At 34.5% G+C, this 18,091-nt stretch overlaps 3 protein-coding genes across 3 annotated transcripts; 1 reads left to right on the top strand and 2 right to left on the bottom strand.

Annotated features, from left to right (window-relative positions):
• Nucleotides 1–3,578: 3,578 nt before the first annotated feature.
• On the top strand, nt 3,579–6,223 carry LOC125208360 (DNA-directed RNA polymerase I subunit rpa49-like). Its single transcript, XM_048107953.1, has 4 exons — nt 3,579–4,042; nt 4,466–4,615; nt 4,862–5,182; nt 5,683–6,223. Exons 1-4 carry the CDS (start codon nt 3,656–3,658, stop codon nt 6,094–6,096), a joined length of 1,272 nt encoding a protein of 423 aa, XP_047963910.1. The 5' UTR covers nt 3,579–3,655; the 3' UTR covers nt 6,097–6,223.
• Nucleotides 6,224–7,768: 1,545 nt separating this feature from the next.
• On the bottom strand, nt 7,769–11,284 carry LOC125207969 (casein kinase I-like). The gene is made up of 14 exons (XM_048107495.1): nt 11,139–11,284; nt 11,012–11,052; nt 10,370–10,439; nt 10,128–10,276; nt 9,955–10,050; nt 9,795–9,862; nt 9,632–9,693; nt 9,453–9,516; nt 9,285–9,369; nt 9,067–9,193; nt 8,898–8,980; nt 8,775–8,826; nt 8,508–8,605; nt 7,769–8,426 (listed from the first exon to the last, which is right to left on the bottom strand). Exons 1-14 carry the CDS (start codon nt 11,212–11,214, stop codon nt 8,202–8,204), a joined length of 1,296 nt encoding a protein of 431 aa, XP_047963452.1. The 5' UTR covers nt 11,215–11,284; the 3' UTR covers nt 7,769–8,201.
• A 2,945-nt stretch (nt 11,285–14,229) lies between these two features.
• On the bottom strand, nt 14,230–14,694 carry LOC125205208 (stemmadenine O-acetyltransferase-like). The gene has a single exon (XM_048104031.1). The coding sequence runs from the start codon at nt 14,692–14,694 to the stop codon at nt 14,230–14,232; it is 465 nt and encodes a 154-aa protein (XP_047959988.1).
• Nucleotides 14,695–18,091: the final 3,397 nt, after the last annotated feature.

An 18,091-nucleotide genomic window follows, 5' to 3' on the forward strand; every position in this document is an offset into this window, starting at 1 on the left:
GATTCAGCTGTAGTCCCCTCCCCTGATTTTGTTGGATTATCATGCTTCTCTTTAATGGGATTTTATTAGCTTTTCTTGGGCTTGATATGGCTTTTAAATGTTTGCTGTGAAAATAAGTTATAATGTAAAAGGATCGAACCGAACAGAAAATTCGAATTGAAATTTATATTTTGATTTGATTCGGATTGGATTTTCGAATCTCGGATATTTTAGTCAACCATAGTAGGTAATTTAAATGCACATCTAAGTTAATTTCAGTCGCACCGTAGGCTCGTGTTGTGTAGCTAATGATGTGACATGTCATGTAAATACGTCGAATTAGTTGGGAAGACAAAGTTTTAATGAAACAGTGGTCTTCCTTGAAGGTATAGTGGTATACATTGATTTTTATTGCCCTTATGTATTAATTATACAGTATATGTCGAATTTTCATATCTTACCAATTATATATTGCTATATGAAATAAGATTTCGGTATATGATATTCGATATACCGTAGTGAAATTCTATAGGCTGTAAAAAGTACGGGTTTCAGTACAACCTATTGAAAATCGGTGTAATATTAGTATTGAAATGTTATACTGAAATTTTATTTAAATTTGGTATTATTGAAAAATTCTAATTTCTCTGTTGCATCTTAGTTGGAGTCATAGGCGTAGCCAGAAATTTCATGACGGGGGGTCCAAAATTAAATTTTAAAAAAATTACATAAATTAAATTATAAGGTTCAAAATGTAAAGTTAAATGCAATTACATCATACATTTTTGTCTTCTATTTTTCATCTTCTGAAATTGCTGCATAATAGTTTCATTGGTAACTTTAACAAACACATCCTTTTCCATATAAGGAACTAAGCAATCATTCAACTGATGAAGAATTAACGGAAGTAAGTTTCTTGAAATAACGATCCATATACCTACAAAAATAGTCAACACTGATTAAGTTTGCAAAATATAAATCATACAAAAAAAAAATAAAGTTCATTTTATGCTTTACAACTAAAAGAATAAAGAGTAAACAAAATATACAATATGCTCAAATCTAAAATGTTGCTGTCACAAATCAAATAATATAAAACTATTAATACATACACATCAAATTAAAAATAGGGGTTAAAGAATTCCAACACAGAACCGCCGTAGCCATTGAATTACATAACCTATCTTCTTTCTTCCTATTTGAATTTTATGTGTACCAATTTAGAGCTTGAATATGATTATTTAGGTTTCAATTTATATAACTGTTGCAGCCAAACAAAAAACAACACATGCGGAAAAATCAATTGAATTATATTTGAGTTTTAAAATATACCTAGTTTTATATAACTAGATTTCAGATTACACTAAAGAAGGAGTAGAATGGCGGCAGAAGGAGAAAACTAATTAAAAAGGAAACGATTTATAGAGTACTCCCTCCGTCCGCCATTAGGAGTCATATTTATGGGTGGCATGGGTTTTAAGAAATGTTAAGAAAAGTGGTGGAAAAAAGTTAGTGGAATAAGGGTCTCACTTGTATATATTAGTTTTAAATGAAATGTGAGAGGAATGAGTTAGTGGAAGGTGAGACCCTATTACCAGGTAAAAATGAACCGGGACTCCTATTCGCCGACGGACTAAAATAGAAAAAACGAGACTTATATTCGTGGACAGGGGGAGTATAATTTTGCTGAAATCTATCTTTAATATTATATATATTATAAATTATAATTAATGTGAAATTACTAAAATACCCCTAGGTTTTTTAAAAAATTAGTGGGGGGACCATGGGCCCCCCTGGCCCCACCCTCCCTCCGCCCCTGGTTGGAGTAGTTCTTTTTGGTGCAAAGATTAAGAAATATTCTGTTTCTTAAAAAATACAGGAACCTTTTGAGATGACACATGTTTTTTTAATGCAAGATTGGTAAAATAAGAAAAAAAAAAAGAGAATATGGATAAAGTAAAAGAGATGAAGAATAAAGATAGCAAAATTAATATTAGTGGATTATGGAATTAATTTCTAAAATGGAAAGTTTCTATTTTTAAGAAACAGACATAAAAGGAAAAAAAAATTATTTTTAGAAACAGAGGAAGTAAATGTTTTGAAGTTAAATGAAAAAGAATAAAGAAAGAAAAAAAAAATTAAATATGGAGTAGTAAAAAGAAAATAAAGTTTTTGCAATAAAATATTCAACCTTCTAAGTAACGCGTTATTTACTCCATATAGATATTATTACTACTTCCGTCCCTTAAAAATAGAAATTATTTTCATTTTGGGTCGTCCCTTAAAATAGAAACTTTCTAAACTTTCTATTTTAGGATGTGAACCCCACAATCCACACAAACACTATTTCCACTGTTTGTTCTCTTCATCTCTCTTACTTTATCCTTTTTTTTTTTAAATCTCACTTACTTATCAAATGTGTATTACGACTCTTGTCGTTTCAATAGTTTATATTTTAGGGAATGAAGACCTAGTGTGAAACAGTAAACATGTTATGATGATATGCTGCTAAAGTGTTCAAAAGAATAAGTCGTTAATCTGTCGACCAAATGGAACACAAGAAGCATATAACTAGTTTAAACCAGAGGGTGAACGACGACTTTGGTCGAAATTTTTGTGTAAATACCTCATCCTGCCGAGGCATTCGTTCACTTCCTAGCTTGCTCTCCAAGGAAGAATAATGATACTATCAACAAGGTATCCATCGATCAAACATGTGCAATTCGTGCATTGCAAGGAGGAATGGGTTGAGCATCTCTTCTTCAAGTGTCATGAAACGAAGAAAGTTTGGGAGGAGGTCAGATTTCAGATTGGCCTGCGTCGAAGAGCGAGCCACTACTATCAAGGGTGTTATCAAGTGGATGGCAAGAGATAAAGATGGATCTGCCATCATGCAGAAAGCGAGATGGATCTGCCATCAAGAGCGAGCCACTACTATCAAGAGTGCTATTAAGTGGATGGCAAGAGATAAAGATGGATCTGCCATCGTGCAGAAAGCAAGATGGATTGCTCTTATCTATGATGGGAAGCCTTTTGACGTGGCTAGACTTGTCTTTCAAGTTAAATCCACCACGTATAGCTTACTCCACTCACGTTATCCCCATGATCTAGTCTTACGACGTTTGCTGGAGAAGTTAGAAGGAATGATGGAAGCAACATTGGATTCTTAATGTCAGTTTTAGAATCTTTGCAAGTTCAATAATGCTACTCACCTGAGTACTCTTTTTTCTCTTTGGGATCTTTTTTCTCTTTGGGTTTTTGTTCTAAAAGGTTTTAACGAAGTCCGACCGTTTCCTCTTTGGGTTTGTGAGTAGCATTATCCTGACACGGTTTCGATATATCTCTTAAGCTTTTGCCTTTTGCACTGATCCTAGTTTAATTGCCCTTGTGGTGTGCCCTAGTGGTATGTGCTACTTTTTGGAATACCGGCCTTATTCATATATTCAATTAATTTAATTATTAAAAAACTAGTTATTTTCTACATTATTTATTATTATTATTATTATTATTATTATTATTATTATTATTATTATATCGGATAGTAAGCTTCGCATGAGTATTTAATTGTGAAAAAAATGTGGTTTGGAGATGGACAATATAAAGCCTCAAAACCCCTAAATCTGCCACGGTGTTAAATTAGGGTTTAGCACAAGTCCTGAAAATCGCTGGTCGAATCATGGGGAAGAAAGAGAAGAAGGTGAGCGAAGAAATCGGAAAGCAATTGGAAACTATGAATGTGAAAATCAAGGAAATTCCCGAAAACCCAGAGAAGAAAATCTCGCCAGTAATCGGATATTTTCCTTCCGGATTTGACCCGTTGAAGAATTCGGAGGAATCCAACTCGCAATCCAGAGTCTCTAGCGTGAAGGTGTACAAGAATGCCAAACGAAATCCCAAAAACCCTAGATTGGAGGTGGTGGTAGGAGTCGGCGGTTCCGCTGTCAATTTTGTAGGAACGAGCTATTCCGGCGAAGCTAGGACACCGCAGATCTGCAATTATGCTCTTGGCGTGTTGGACAAGAACACCGGAGTGCTGAAGATGGTTCCTATTGCTGCTAATAAGGTATTGTGTTTGTGCGTGGCTGAAACCAACTCAGTTTTCGCTGATTTTGTTATTAGAATTTCTTATTCCAATTTGGTGTTTTTTTTTTTCAGCTTGTGCGTGTTTGTGGTGGAATATCTGTTTTATTTGTTGATTTTTTTTTTTCAATTTGTGGCTTTACAACAAAAAAATCGAACTCCTGTTTTTTTTTGCCCTTGTAGTTGAAGGTTCTGATTCTTCTTAAATTTGATGTTTTTCGACTTGGTTTTTAAGTGAATGAACGAATTATTCACGATTTTGATGCCCCTTGATATTGATTTCTGATTCCATTTTGAATATGTTGTTTCTTTTGGTGATGTTTGAGTGCAAAGAGGAAAAACTGCAGAGGCTGTTTTATTTGTCTCTGGAATCAATATATTGAAGCCTTTTATTGTGTGACTGCAGATATTCAGGTTGGAACCAAAGGTCCATGGGGTGGAGCAGCCTGAAAATGAATCACGAGATGCGGAAAAGGAAGCAGATACATATGAAGAGAGGTCCGAGAAATTCATGAATGCCACACGCATGTATTCAACGAAGAAAAATATAAGAAGGGTATGCATTTTTTTTGGGTGGAAGTTGGATAATATGGATGTGTTTATGAAATCTCAGTCCACGTCTGTGTTAGTAGTTTGTAGGTAAAGCTTTTTACATATGCTATACAGGGCTGGCCTAACTTGAGAATTACGTGCATCCTTTTCTTTTATTTCCTGAAAGAGAATCAATCACAAAAATAGTGGGAAACGGGGTGCAGTCTTTGATTTAGTTCACTTCTAATATGTAGCACTCCTTTACTCTCAGGATGAGAAACGCGTAACCTTACGTAGAACAGAAGATGTAGGAGCGCAAGAAGGTATGGAACAAAAATTGGAGGGGATCAAAGTGAACATGGAGGCACTGGTGGAAGCAGTCCCTTCAACTGCTAATGCTCGTAATATCCCTCCACATAATTTGGATGCCAATGAGGTAGAGATGGCCTATCCACTTGACAAGATCATTCTAAAAGGGGAGTGGGATTACCTTCAAGACATTTTTGACAAGTTGCATGGTGGATCAGAATTGGCCCAAGATGTTTACCCAAGTTTTGTTCTCAATCGAGCTCAGTCATTGCAAAAGATTAAGGTTAGAATTCATAAGATGATTGAAGTTCCCTGTTTTATTGTTTGGCTGTGCTGCAATTGATTTTCCTTCAACATGGTATTATTCCTTCTCATGGTTAACTGCCTACATGACTATCAGCTTATTACTTTAAATTCTCGAGTTTTTGTTCATTTGCTAAAAACTGTTGGCATTCTATATAAACTTGAAAACCATGTCAGTTACCTGTTTATATGAAACTTTGATATTTAAATAAAGGGTTTTGTTTCATGATTATTTCCTCATGAATACAACTTGTTAGTCATTATTCCTCGTGATTCCAATTTGTGATACCAACAACCCGAGGTTCTTGCTCATTCCTGTATCTGCTGATTAATGTACCATGCTTTTGACTGCTAGTTCTGCTGTGTTAATTGACATGGTCACAATCCTTTTTCTCTAGCTTATAAGATATCTCAACATGTTATCGTGGACTTCAGTGTGTTGAGTCTGAGCTATTTTGCTTCTGCCTCTGAAATTTGTAGAATGAGTCAAGTAGAAGGAGGATGGCTGGAATTTTGTCATACATCACTCATCTCATACGATTCAAGGACCGACACTCTATGGATGGGGTGTCGTCTGCAAAGTTTCACAGATTGCCTAGCATCTTATCTCAGAAATTCTCCACCATGTTCGCTTCCACTACGGATAAACGACTTCCTCAAGATAAACAGGATCTGCTTATAAGCTACGTTCTGGTGCTCTCCCTCTTTGCTGATGATTTTCGGTCTGACCCTTCAGACATCGCCAGGGATCTCCGGATGAACCCTTTGACACTGAGAACTCACTACGAGTCCTTGGGCTGCAAGTTTGTTCGTGAAAACATGTCTCTGGTCGCGACCCTCCCTCTCCCGCTGACCTTCCAGACGATCAAGATCAAGAGGAAAAGGCAAAAGTAGATATATGATCACATTCTAAGCAAAACCATTCTTGCTGTGTTTGTTTGTCTGTGAAATTACTCTTAGACGGTGCAAATTTACAGTTTAAACGGTATTTTTTATAACTAACTCTCAGTTTCGACTTGCTTCCCTTTTGATTTATACTATGAACTTTTTAACTTTATACACTAAATATTCCTCGGTAGTGTCGATGATCTCATGGCTATAAAGTACTTTAGACAGCCATGAGCATGAAGTAATATCTAGCTAAAGTGAAATTGTGAGGACGTATTCCCTCCGTCCCGTTAAAGATGACACACTTTCCTTTTTAGTTTGTCCCAATTAAGATGACCAATTATTAAAATTGGAAACATATTTTCTACTTTATCCTTCTTTCCTACTTTCCTCTCTCCACTTAACACACAAAATAAAGATGCATAAAAACTCGTGCCGTCCAAGGAAGGGGTAATCTTCCTTGGGACGGAGGGAATATATTTCTTGCTGCCTTAGAAAGTTCAATATAGAAATGATATACTCCCTTTTGTACCCTAAAAATAAGAACTTTTGAAATGATATGAGTTGTTTTAATGTAAAATTGCTAAAGTAAGATTGATAGAAAGAAAAGTGCGTTAATCGAAAATGAGTCTTCATTCATTAAAAAGAGATGAATTTTCTAAAATAGAAAGTTTTTATCTTTAAGGGACAACCAAAAAGGAAATAAATTCTATTTTTAAGGGACAAAATATAATTTCGGGTTATCTATTGAGCAGTAAATGTATAATTTCTAGTTATCCAGTGAGTAGTAAATGATAGGATGAAAAACACAATTCGAGGAATTTAGGAAATAATGACTAGCATTCATAATGCTTCACGTACACAGATAAGAATATAAGATTGATAAAAGATGAATTGTTAGACAATTCTTTTACTTATTTTTAACTTAAATTTAGTCTTATTTCTCAAATTTTCCTAGCTAGCCATTTTGAGTTTTTAAGTATATCTTTGGATGGCCAAACATTGAGAATAAGTCACTTACAATTCTTGTGTTTTGCTTATCAATACTATGTGAAAAAGAGTTGTAGAGATAAAGAAGAAAATAATAGTAGTTCTGCCTAAATGTGAAAAATGCATAATATCTGTAATTTGAAAAAGAAAAAAATAGATCTGCATAGAAGAAGGATGCACAAGAAAAAAAAGTAGTACTGGAAAGGATGACAGGAAAAAGAAAAACTAAAGGAGTTAAAAAATCAAAACGGACTAAAATTTTCTTGTGATTGGAATTGTGGGTAGTAGTAGTATATTTTAGCCATATTTCTTTACCTATCCAAAATGCCAACAATACAACCGAATTAAAACACCTTTGTAATTTTTACTATTTTTTTATCACATTATGTAGAGAAGTAGAGAAGAGATTGGACTGTGAGAAAACTTACCGTTAAAGTCCTGAATAATTTATCCTACTATGCATGGATTTTAAAATCTTGCAATTCAATATACAAAATATTCGAAAGTTCAACATTCCAATATTTTTCAGCATAATTTATTTAATATGCTCTTTTTAAAAGTATAACGAAATAAGTTTCATGTCTAAAACGATTAGAATATCGTCATTTGAATATTTTAAAAAAACTATTCCAATTAAAATGCTTCCACCTAATTGATTAAAATGCGATAATATGGTGAAAGCAAGGCGTATAAGCCATATTTGGCATAAACATCACATGAATTTATTAAACTATCAATAATTGGGCATGAAATATCAAAACTACATGCCATGAAAACGACAAATCAAAAGAATGGGTATTTACAACATTAGATAGGTAAGAAAAATAAATGAATCTGTGTTACCTGAGGTGGTATTACACCCAATCTCTGGCCTAAAACTAAAAGGCTTCGTTCGAGTTGGCCTAGTGATAAAGTGGTTTCATCGTGTCAACTGTCAAGTTTACTGATCTCTCACTTCACCTCATCTCAGAAGTTTACTGGTTTGGATTTCCTTCAGCAGCTTCGATTGAGGGGAGAAACAACAGATTCCCCGAGTGTTAAATAGGTAGGGGCCCGCTTATATATACAGAGGGAATGAGGGGAAATTCGTAGCTACAAGTCCCTGATAAATACTTCATAATCTAGTCATTGCCAATATGCATTCTCTCCAGTCCCTTGAGGGTGGAGTCGACAGGTTTTGTGTTCGAGGGGTCATTATTGGGTGACGTTGTGGGGTGACTTTTTTGTGCAGCACCGTGATCTCCATTGACAGGATCATCACCATTCCTGGGGATCTCTGGATCCCGATTACTAGAAATTGCAGGTTGCTTGGATGTTCCGGCTTTCTGGCCGTTTGAAGTGGATATCTGCAGAAACCATTTTAGAGGATATGCATTCGATGCATTGAACGTTAGAGGATAGACAGAGGTGGTAGCTAGTAGTCTTACCTCCTTTGGTGCAGCAGTATCACTTGCACATGGATCTTTCATTTTAGACGAATTTAAAGCGTTTCTTCCACGCACAGGTGGCTTGCCTTCATCCAAACCTGCACAAAGTTGTAGAAAATCCATCAAATTCAAGTATTTAGAATGACATCTTCCGAAAAGAACGAGATGGCTAACAAACGAGCGAGTTTGTATGAAAATAACTGGGGGGTATGCGATTTTGGAAGCAACAACTCTATCCAGGAACTCAAATAAATGATCAAGAATCACCTGAGTCTCTGTCATTATTAGCATTTGGCAGCATTGAACTTGTTCCAGCACCCTGTACGAAAATTCATCAGGTTGTAACTCGGAGGGAGGCAAGAGCAGGCTAGCCTAAATTGAGGTACTTACTAGAGAACGAGATGGAGGATTAGCAAGCTGCGACTGCTGATACTTCAAAATAGTCCAATCAAATACGTAATCGAATTGAAAACCTGATAAAGAGAAACGCAAGCATAAATTGAGGAGGCACTAATATAATCAGCACAAGATGTTGGGAGGGTATGGCAGATGCTATCACCTTCACGAATAAAAAGATCACGGAAAATTCTTTTCAAATAACCATAATCTGGTTTGTCCTCAAATCTAAGTGAACGGCAATAATGGAAGTAAGAAGCAAATTCTGTTGGATATCCACGGCATAAAGACTGCAACGAAAAGATCAAGTTAAACCCATCTCTTCTTGCAAGGCAGGGAACATACTTCGGTCCAGCGGCTACAAAAAGTTTAATCACCCACCTCTATTGGTGTTTGAACCTTTTTCTCGCTAATTCTGTCGTACTTTTGTTTCTTGTTTCCAGCTTGCAGTCCCTGCCAGGGAAGGCTACATTTTTTTTCTAGATAAGAGTCAATGTCCCAAAAGAACTAACAATAGAGAGAACTAACAGGACAAGATTCAAGAACAACCTTCCTCTTAAGAAGTACATAAGAACGTATCCGAGTGATTCTAGGTCATCCCTCCGGCCTTGTTCTATCCATAGGTTATCGCAGTGGAGCAGAATTAAACACGAAAGCAACAAAAAATCAGCTTTCTACTACACCTGTAAGGTCAAATGAATAAAAGATATGGCATGTCAAATACGTACCGATGCCAAGATGTGTATTTATGCTTGCGAATCTGGCTGTTCCCGTCAAATTCTTATTTTCTCTGCATGATAGAGTAAAGTGTTGCTGAACTACCTTAACGGGTATTGAAGAGAATATTGAACTAAATCAGATTCAACTTCAGTTATACAGAACGCAGCATACCTATATGGAATATGTTGATGATTAGAATCTCTATATTTCTTGGCGAGCCCAAAGTCAATGACATAAACCTAGAGGTGAATAAATGGAGTTATCATCTGCAAACCATTAAAAAAAATTGAGAAAACTTAAAAATAAGGAATGAAGGAGGAAAGCAGAAGACCTGATTCGCACGCCTTCCCAAGCCCATGAGAAAGTTGTCAGGCTTAAGATCTCGATGCAGAAATGACTTAGAGTGAACAAACTCGAGGCGATTAAGCTGAAAGAGAAGCAGAGATTTCCATGATAAGTGAACCATTAAATTGTTCAGAATCCTAACCAAACAGATTGCATTACCATCTGATCTGCAAGCATGAGAACAGTCTTCAACGACAACTTCCTACTACAAAAGGTGAACATGTCCTCAAGGCTCGCCCCCAATAAGTCCATCACGAGAACATTATAGTCTCCTTCAACCCCATACCATTTAGTATTTGGGATTCCGGCTGTCAAAATCGAGAAATGCCAAAAATGAGGATACTAATAACATAACCATGTAAAAAAAGGAAACAAACATCAGCAGCAAAAGAGGATATTACTTCCTCCTTGGAGTAATCTGTACAGTTTCGACTCATAAAGCAGTTGGGGATGTCTAGTCCTCGCATTTTCCTGAAACACGGACGAATTACGTTCCTATCAATCATAGACCAAAACAGAAGACACTAGGAGAATCTACCAAGATAATTGTATAAATACATTACTTACGATAAATATCCAAGAGCATGAGAAATATTTAATAAACATTTTGGGAAAAAGTTACAATGATGAACCCCTTCCTTCTACATAGCTTGTGTTCGCTCAACTAGACAGAGACAAGCCCCGGGTGTCCTTTGGCGATTGCCAAGTACGTTATACTATTTTTTTTGTATAATATTATAGTTTCGCCACCTTATTTTAAATCGTAGCTCATTCCAACTCAGTAAAAATAACGAATAAACGGGTAGCTCGATCATGAGCTCTGCAAACACTGACGATGGAAGACAAGAACAGAAAACTAATCTTTAAGCCATGCCTAAGACAAAGAAACTCAATTTTTTCAATGTCATTTTTTACAGGAAGCAAAACATTCAGTCATCAATGATCAATCCATCAAAGATTTACAAAAAAACATGATCAAATATTAAAGATGGACCAAAACAAATATACATGGAAGAACAGATAAAAAAATTGGAACTACTTACAAGCTTGATAGCAACATCCTCATTCGTCTGGATATTAGTGCCTGCAAACAACAAAAAGATAAACCAATTAATCCAAAAAGGTGTCGAATATTAACAATCAAATCAAAGAAAATGATGAACAACATGCCTAAGTAAATCTCTCCAAATGAGCCATTCCCAATTTTTCGCCCCAACCGAAACCTATTCCCCACACGCTGCTCCATTTAGAATCCCCCAATCACATCAAAATAAATAAAGTTGAAAATGGAGAAAACGACGCTGAGAGGGGGAAGAACCAATAATGATCTTCAACTTAATGTTTATATCACCAAAACTTTAGCACCAAGAAATAATTGCAAATAATTTGTTGGTATTGCTTTCCTTTTTCAAATTGGTTATCAAACTTTAATTTGAATGCATTTTGTATCATTTAATTTTTCAATGTAATTTTGTCATTGATTTTATAAATTTTATGTGGTGGCAACAAAACCATGGCATCAAAATTACACATTTACTTCCCTTATTAAGTTAATTCATTGCAACCCAACCATCACATTTTTAATAAAAACAAGATAGATAGGAGTTTCTTCTCCAACCATCACACATTTAATAAAAACAAGATAGATAGGAGTTTCTTAAACATCAATGATTCTTCTGTATTATTCTTTCTCTTCTGTTGATACGATCACAAATTAGTCAAGCGGAGCATGCACCGGGTGTAGGATCAGCGGAGCATGCACCGGGAGTAGGGAGCAAGCGCACAAAGAATAGTGTGTTAGCTTGAGAGTTATGGTCATCGTGATTATCCGGCAGGCAGTATGTCAGTTTTTGAGAAATGAGAGAAAACAATAATTGTCGGAATAAACTTATTATTCATTAACATTGACAAGTTCCCTTTTTAATTCTAGGACTCTATAGGGCGGTTCGACCTTCCATCTCTCGGGAAAGAACCATAAAGAAAACCCGAGATATAGCCTATAAATACGCTCGGCTCCTTATTAAAGAGCAAAAGAAAATACTACTACTAAACATCTAACGAGCAACATAATCTTGGACACGGATTGGCTTCTTCCGTATGCGACGAGCTCTTGAATTGTCTGTGTTGTGTTCTTCAACCAATTCAGAGGTATATGATCATGTGGTAGTGTTTAGGGGTACTTAAATGGTTCTCCAGTTCTTGGTTAACTGGTACCAAAACCGCCAGTTAATTGAGTAACCAGAAACCGAAAAACTGATCCGGTTCCAGTATCGGACTATTTTTTTTAAACAAAACCGGTTCCAGTTCCTAACCGGGACCGGAATACAATTCAATTTTATTTTCTTAGTATTGAATTAATAATGAATCAAATTAAAATAATTTGAAACACTGAGTAATATTTAGATTTAAACCGTGTTAAATTTGAGAACTATGTTTTCTGAAGTTTGTTTTTTTGATGAACTAACCACTATAGTAGGACATCATAAGTTTGTTTTTTTCATCTCCAAAAGAGCTTATACAACTTTCATATGATTGACATTTAACTTTATAACAAATTTGATGTAACAATTCATTTTAACATACTGTACGATTTTAACCCGTTTGTGAATTATTTTTTTATTTATTATATTTTAAACCAAAAAGTCACAACAAGATTCAAAAGAAATTGCCAAATATTAAAACTCATATTTTTTTTAAAAAAGAATTACCAACATAAACTAGTACCACATGAATATTATTGTATTGTTGGTATGATGGTACATAGGAGTTATTGTTACAACAGTAAAGGTCAAAATTGATTTTGAACATTCGGTCGGTCATTTTATGATTTTGGTCCCAGAGATTATATTTTAAATTTTTGCATTCCAAACATTTCAACTCGGATCACAATCAGTCCAAAACTAACAGATCCATCAAATATTACCTTTACATTTCTACTCACTTTTCTTTACATTTCTTAAAGCTCGTATCGTGAAGAAATGTGACTCTTATTTACGGACAAAGGGAGTATAACCTAATGAGAATCAAAGTTAGCAACAAATCTAAGTCTAAGTGAGAATCAAAGTTAGCAACAAGTCTTATACGATTATTTTTTAAAGATAATTATATAAACGGTAAATATATAATTTATTAGTATTAAATAGACTATAGTCATTACACTATTTTTTGATAAGAATGGAACTTTTAAAGCATCATCAAAATAATAAATAGTTTTATATCAAATAAATATTTACTAATGAAAAAAATTAAGTATTTTAAAATAAATAAAACAAGTATAAATATAAAAAATTAATTTTAACTAAGAAGTAAAAATATGATATAAGTAAGAGCGAATGGAAAAAATAGACACTTGACAACCCCCGACGAATTATATCACCATGAATTGACTATGGATATAAGGGGTAGTCATATTAGAGATCCTTTTGCATTTTTTAACATGTATGCAAATTTTAAAATTTTTGTCTGAAGGGTATTTTTGTTCATTGACCATATTCATTAATATGCACCATTTAGGGGCAAGTGAAATGATTTTCAATTTTTCATTGGGTTATCCTTTTTTAAATTTCAATTATCGTAAATTTTCTATTTTGATTCTTAATTCTTTCTTATTACATCATTTTTCTTGTTATTCTTTCTTCTTATTTGGTTTTACAGTTGTAAATTATTGGATAAAAAATGCTCCTTCCGCCCACTCAAGATGTACACAATTTTTAATGGCACGCGTTTTTAAGAGAAATTATTAGGTGGAACAAGTATAGAGAAAAAATTAGTTTAATATTTTAATAAGGAGAGAGGAGAGTAAATTTATTTACAAATATAAAAAGTAGACATCTTGAGTAAGACGTGAGGAGTATTAAAGTATAGCCACTCATATCTTGAACTTATATAATTTTTTTACTCTTTTAATTAAAATTTAAATCACAAACTTTTAGATTTTGTATAATGTTTCTCATGCGGGCTTTCTGGCCATTGATAAGCTCTTTCGTGTTGTTTTGGTGCTACATGAATCTATATTGATATTGATGTGACATATATAATCTCAAGTGGGATTAAATAAAATTTTCTTTACATATTAGCTTGGTTTTACAACAAAAGTGGAGAAACTTTTTCCTATCGGACTTACAAGATTACAACATTAACTTAGTCATGGTATGGTAAAACCATTTCAAATAACACTAGGGTTAAAATGAGCATATTTTCGAATATGATCATTTTTCTAAACTCTGTTATATATTTTTTTTATTAAGAATTGCCCAAGCTTCTATTCCTCCGCAATTGGAATCCAATAAGGTGACAATATTACCCCAACCATAGTTTCAGATTCAGAGTATTGCGGAATGAAACATGACATCCACATAGGTTCCCCCCACCCAAAATCAACCTCGAAAAGACCTATATTTTCCCAGCTGCTGAAACCAAGCCAAGTAGCTTCTTGAGGCATCTCATTCTTAATTGCCTCCAAAATTTCATACACACCATCGCTCCCCAATCGTCTCACAAACTCACCATCTATTTTTGCTATCCCTTTTTTCACCTCCCTCACCAACTCCGTCAACTCCTTTTCTATAGGATTGCTCCACAAGCCCACGGCTTGCCACGCTAAATTACCAAAACTATCATCTGGAAATGGGGGCGACGCCTTTCTCCGAAGGTTGACCGCTTGACTAATCACTATAGGTTTCACATCCTTCTCGGCGGCCACGGCCTCCATGAAGCATTTCAACATCACAGCGGTCACCACATTCACTCGGGAGCTGCTCGTTTGGGCCTTGAGAATGGATAGGACAGAGGCATAAAAAATGTACCTTCTCACCGCAAACTTCTCGGCGCTCAAGTATTTTCCTAGCAAGTTGGATGGTAATAAGTGTTGGGACTACCGTAGCGGAAGACACGGAAAATAAAAAGGTCCATAACGGATCTATTTAGGTGATGATTATGCATTCGATTCCAATTTCATGCAATAAACATAGATCTATAGAACACACATCAAATATTCACATAAACATGCATATTCGACGTGAATTAAATGTTACCTCATAATCCGACATTGGATTGACGTTGCTAGCTACACCACCCGGAGATTCTTGGTTTATCGACCACGAATCTTCCGTATTATTCCCTTGTCCTTGATCATCCATCCGTGTGGGCGGATCTTGGATAATCAACAAATAGCTTTGAAGAGATCTAGGAAAACCAAACAAAAAACACGAGATTGTCTCGATCTAATCCTATGAATTAGGATAGATCAAGAATAAAACAAGAACCCTAAATATCCCACGTGCTAGGCACGAAATCGAGCCAAGACGGAGAGAGAGAGATGCCAAGAATGGCGGCTAGGGTTAGGGTTTAGTGTGTGTTGTGTATTGTGTGGTGTGCTAGGGTTTTCCATACTCCTCACTATTTATAATAGACTTAATGGGCTAGTAAGGGGATCCATGGAATGATTTAAGTATTGGGCTCACCCATTAGATAAATTACTAATTAAATCAAATGACCCATGATTTAATATATTATCAATGAAATATTATTTTGTTCCACTAAATAATAATATTGCACTCCCACTTAAATCACCAAATTACAAATAATTTGGGTCCATTTTATTTTATAATATTTCTCATGTTTAAGATTATCTTGATCCGTCAATTTAATTCTTTTGTCTGCTATGTGACTAGTATTAAATTAATTCTCCAAAGAGTTTTTCTAGTTTGAAACTTTATTTATTATTCGTGGAATAAATTCCAACTGCGCAGTTTTCTGAATAATAAATTCCTTTTTCAAACACCTCTTGGGGATCACCCCTTAGGGACCACACTGGGCACGCGAATTCTATGAAATAATATTCCAATACCTTCATGTTATTCAATTACTACCACCCAAGATATCATGAACTTGAGTTAAATACAAACTCTCACATATTGATAAGTCAAAGTGGCATATGACTGAATAAACAATATTGATATTAATTCCATAGACTAGAAAATACTAAAATTTCTGAAATATATTCTTACAGTAGATAGCAATAAAGAATACATTTCATATTAGATCCTTTCAGTGCTTTACCACACCGGTGTTACTAATCTCGTCTTAGGTAAGAGAGAATTATCACAAACACCGCAACCGTACCAATAGGTAGCCAAAGCCTATCTAGGTTGTGAATACGTTTTTCTTCTTACTAGATCTGGCCAAGTATCCTACTGGAAAACTCATGAGGAGATTCATCGAATTTCTCTACTTGACCTTCTTAGTAAAAAGTCGTAGACTTGTTTATCATATTTCAATAATAAACCATTATATTATATTATTTATTCTCATAATTAGGTAAACAAGTGGACGTGGCGTTTCTCGTATACATGCACAAGCTGACTGTACAAAAGCATGTACGCTCGAAGCATCTTTTAGTATACAAACCCCAACAATAAGTTGTTTGGCAGTGAGGGCTTCTGTGGAAAGGAAGATTGAGCTATACGATTCAAGGGAGCAAACCCTAATCCCTGTGCATTGGCTGCCCAACGTTGGAGAAATGTCGAGGCTGAACCCATGTCTGCAATTATATGATGAAACTTGATACACAAGGTTATGCTACCGCAATCGAAACAGTTCAACTGAATCAGCATTACGGTATCACCCGAACCTGGTGATTTCTCCTCTCTAGGAAAGAACTTTTTCGTCAATTCAACATTAGGGTTTTGTAGAAAATCGCTCAATCGGGCCTTTACTTTGGCGACAGAGAATGGAAGGCCTTGGTCGTTGCAGTCTGCAGAGAGAGCATCTCTGATAATTCCGGCAAAGGGATAGAAGGTGACCAGAGTTTGAGATAGTGACTCCTTTAGATGTTGTATTTTGTCACTCCTGTCGTTTCCCAAGTAGTATAAAACTACGGGGACGTATATAGCAAGCACAATTTGATCTAGCAAAGAAATGTTGTAAACTCTAAGGTGAGGAGGTGTTGGTGAAGAAGAGGGTTTTATTTTCTCTACTGAAATAATATTGCTAATTTTCATTCTGATTTTCTTTTTTCTAGTACTATTTTTGGTTACTGATTACCTTGATTTTTAATTTTCTTTTTATAATAAGTTTTGTAAGCTCTAGGAATAGGGAATTTAATTTCTTGGTATATCATAAATTGCTACTGAAGATTAGTTAGGACTACTTAATATTTTATTGGCCCAGCAGATGTTCACTATTGTATCCAAATATTTGCACAAAGAATAGAGTAATTAATCAACATTTTATTATTGAGTTTTATATGCGATATTGAAGACAAGATAAGGATGCCCACATACATTATATCAGTATCAGGTGTATAGAATTTGTGATAAAATATTAATATGAATGGTGATTAAAATGGTAAGCTTTAATTTTTGACATATTAATTTATTGTATGATTTCTGATATTGAATAGCAGAATAGGACTATTAATGCAATTAATGTAAATATTAAATTCAATAGAAATTTGATAAAATATTAATATGAATGGTGATTAAAATAATAGGGTTTAATTTTTGACATGTTTATGGTATAATTTCTGATATTGAACAGAGTAGGACTATTAATATAATTCATGTTAAACTTAAAATTCAATAGAAATTTGAAATCTATCTGAACTAACCATAAATAAAAATTAGTTATGATTAAATTGTGACAATATACGATAGTCGATAAGATTAAATCTGAATTTTCCCATAATTAAACAAACGAAACATCAATTTCCTACTGACATACATAGGGATGGGGAAAAATACCGAAATATCGAAATACCGGCCTTATCGAACCGAAAATACCGAATTCTCGGTATATCGTGACTTTCGGTGAAAGATTCCGGTAAGGTAACGGTATGAATTTTCAAATACCGCAATATACCGCTGCATACCGAAATTCGGTATATACCGTAAATTAAGGTATATACCGTAAACTAAGGTATATACCGTAAACTAAGGTATATACCACAAAAAATATAAACACAATTATATATAAAATATATTTTATATATTTTTAAATTATAAAATATATTTTGAAATATAAATATAATTATGAATAAATTTATATTTAATTTATTTTTAAAATTATAAAATATAAATAATATTCTAAAAACTCTAATTTTCTATTATAAATGATGTTGAAAG

The sequence above is a fragment of the Salvia hispanica genome, chromosome 2, assembly GCF_023119035.1.
Source record: "Salvia hispanica cultivar TCC Black 2014 chromosome 2, UniMelb_Shisp_WGS_1.0, whole genome shotgun sequence".
In the NCBI taxonomy this organism is placed as follows: Eukaryota; Viridiplantae; Streptophyta; class Magnoliopsida; order Lamiales; family Lamiaceae; genus Salvia; species Salvia hispanica.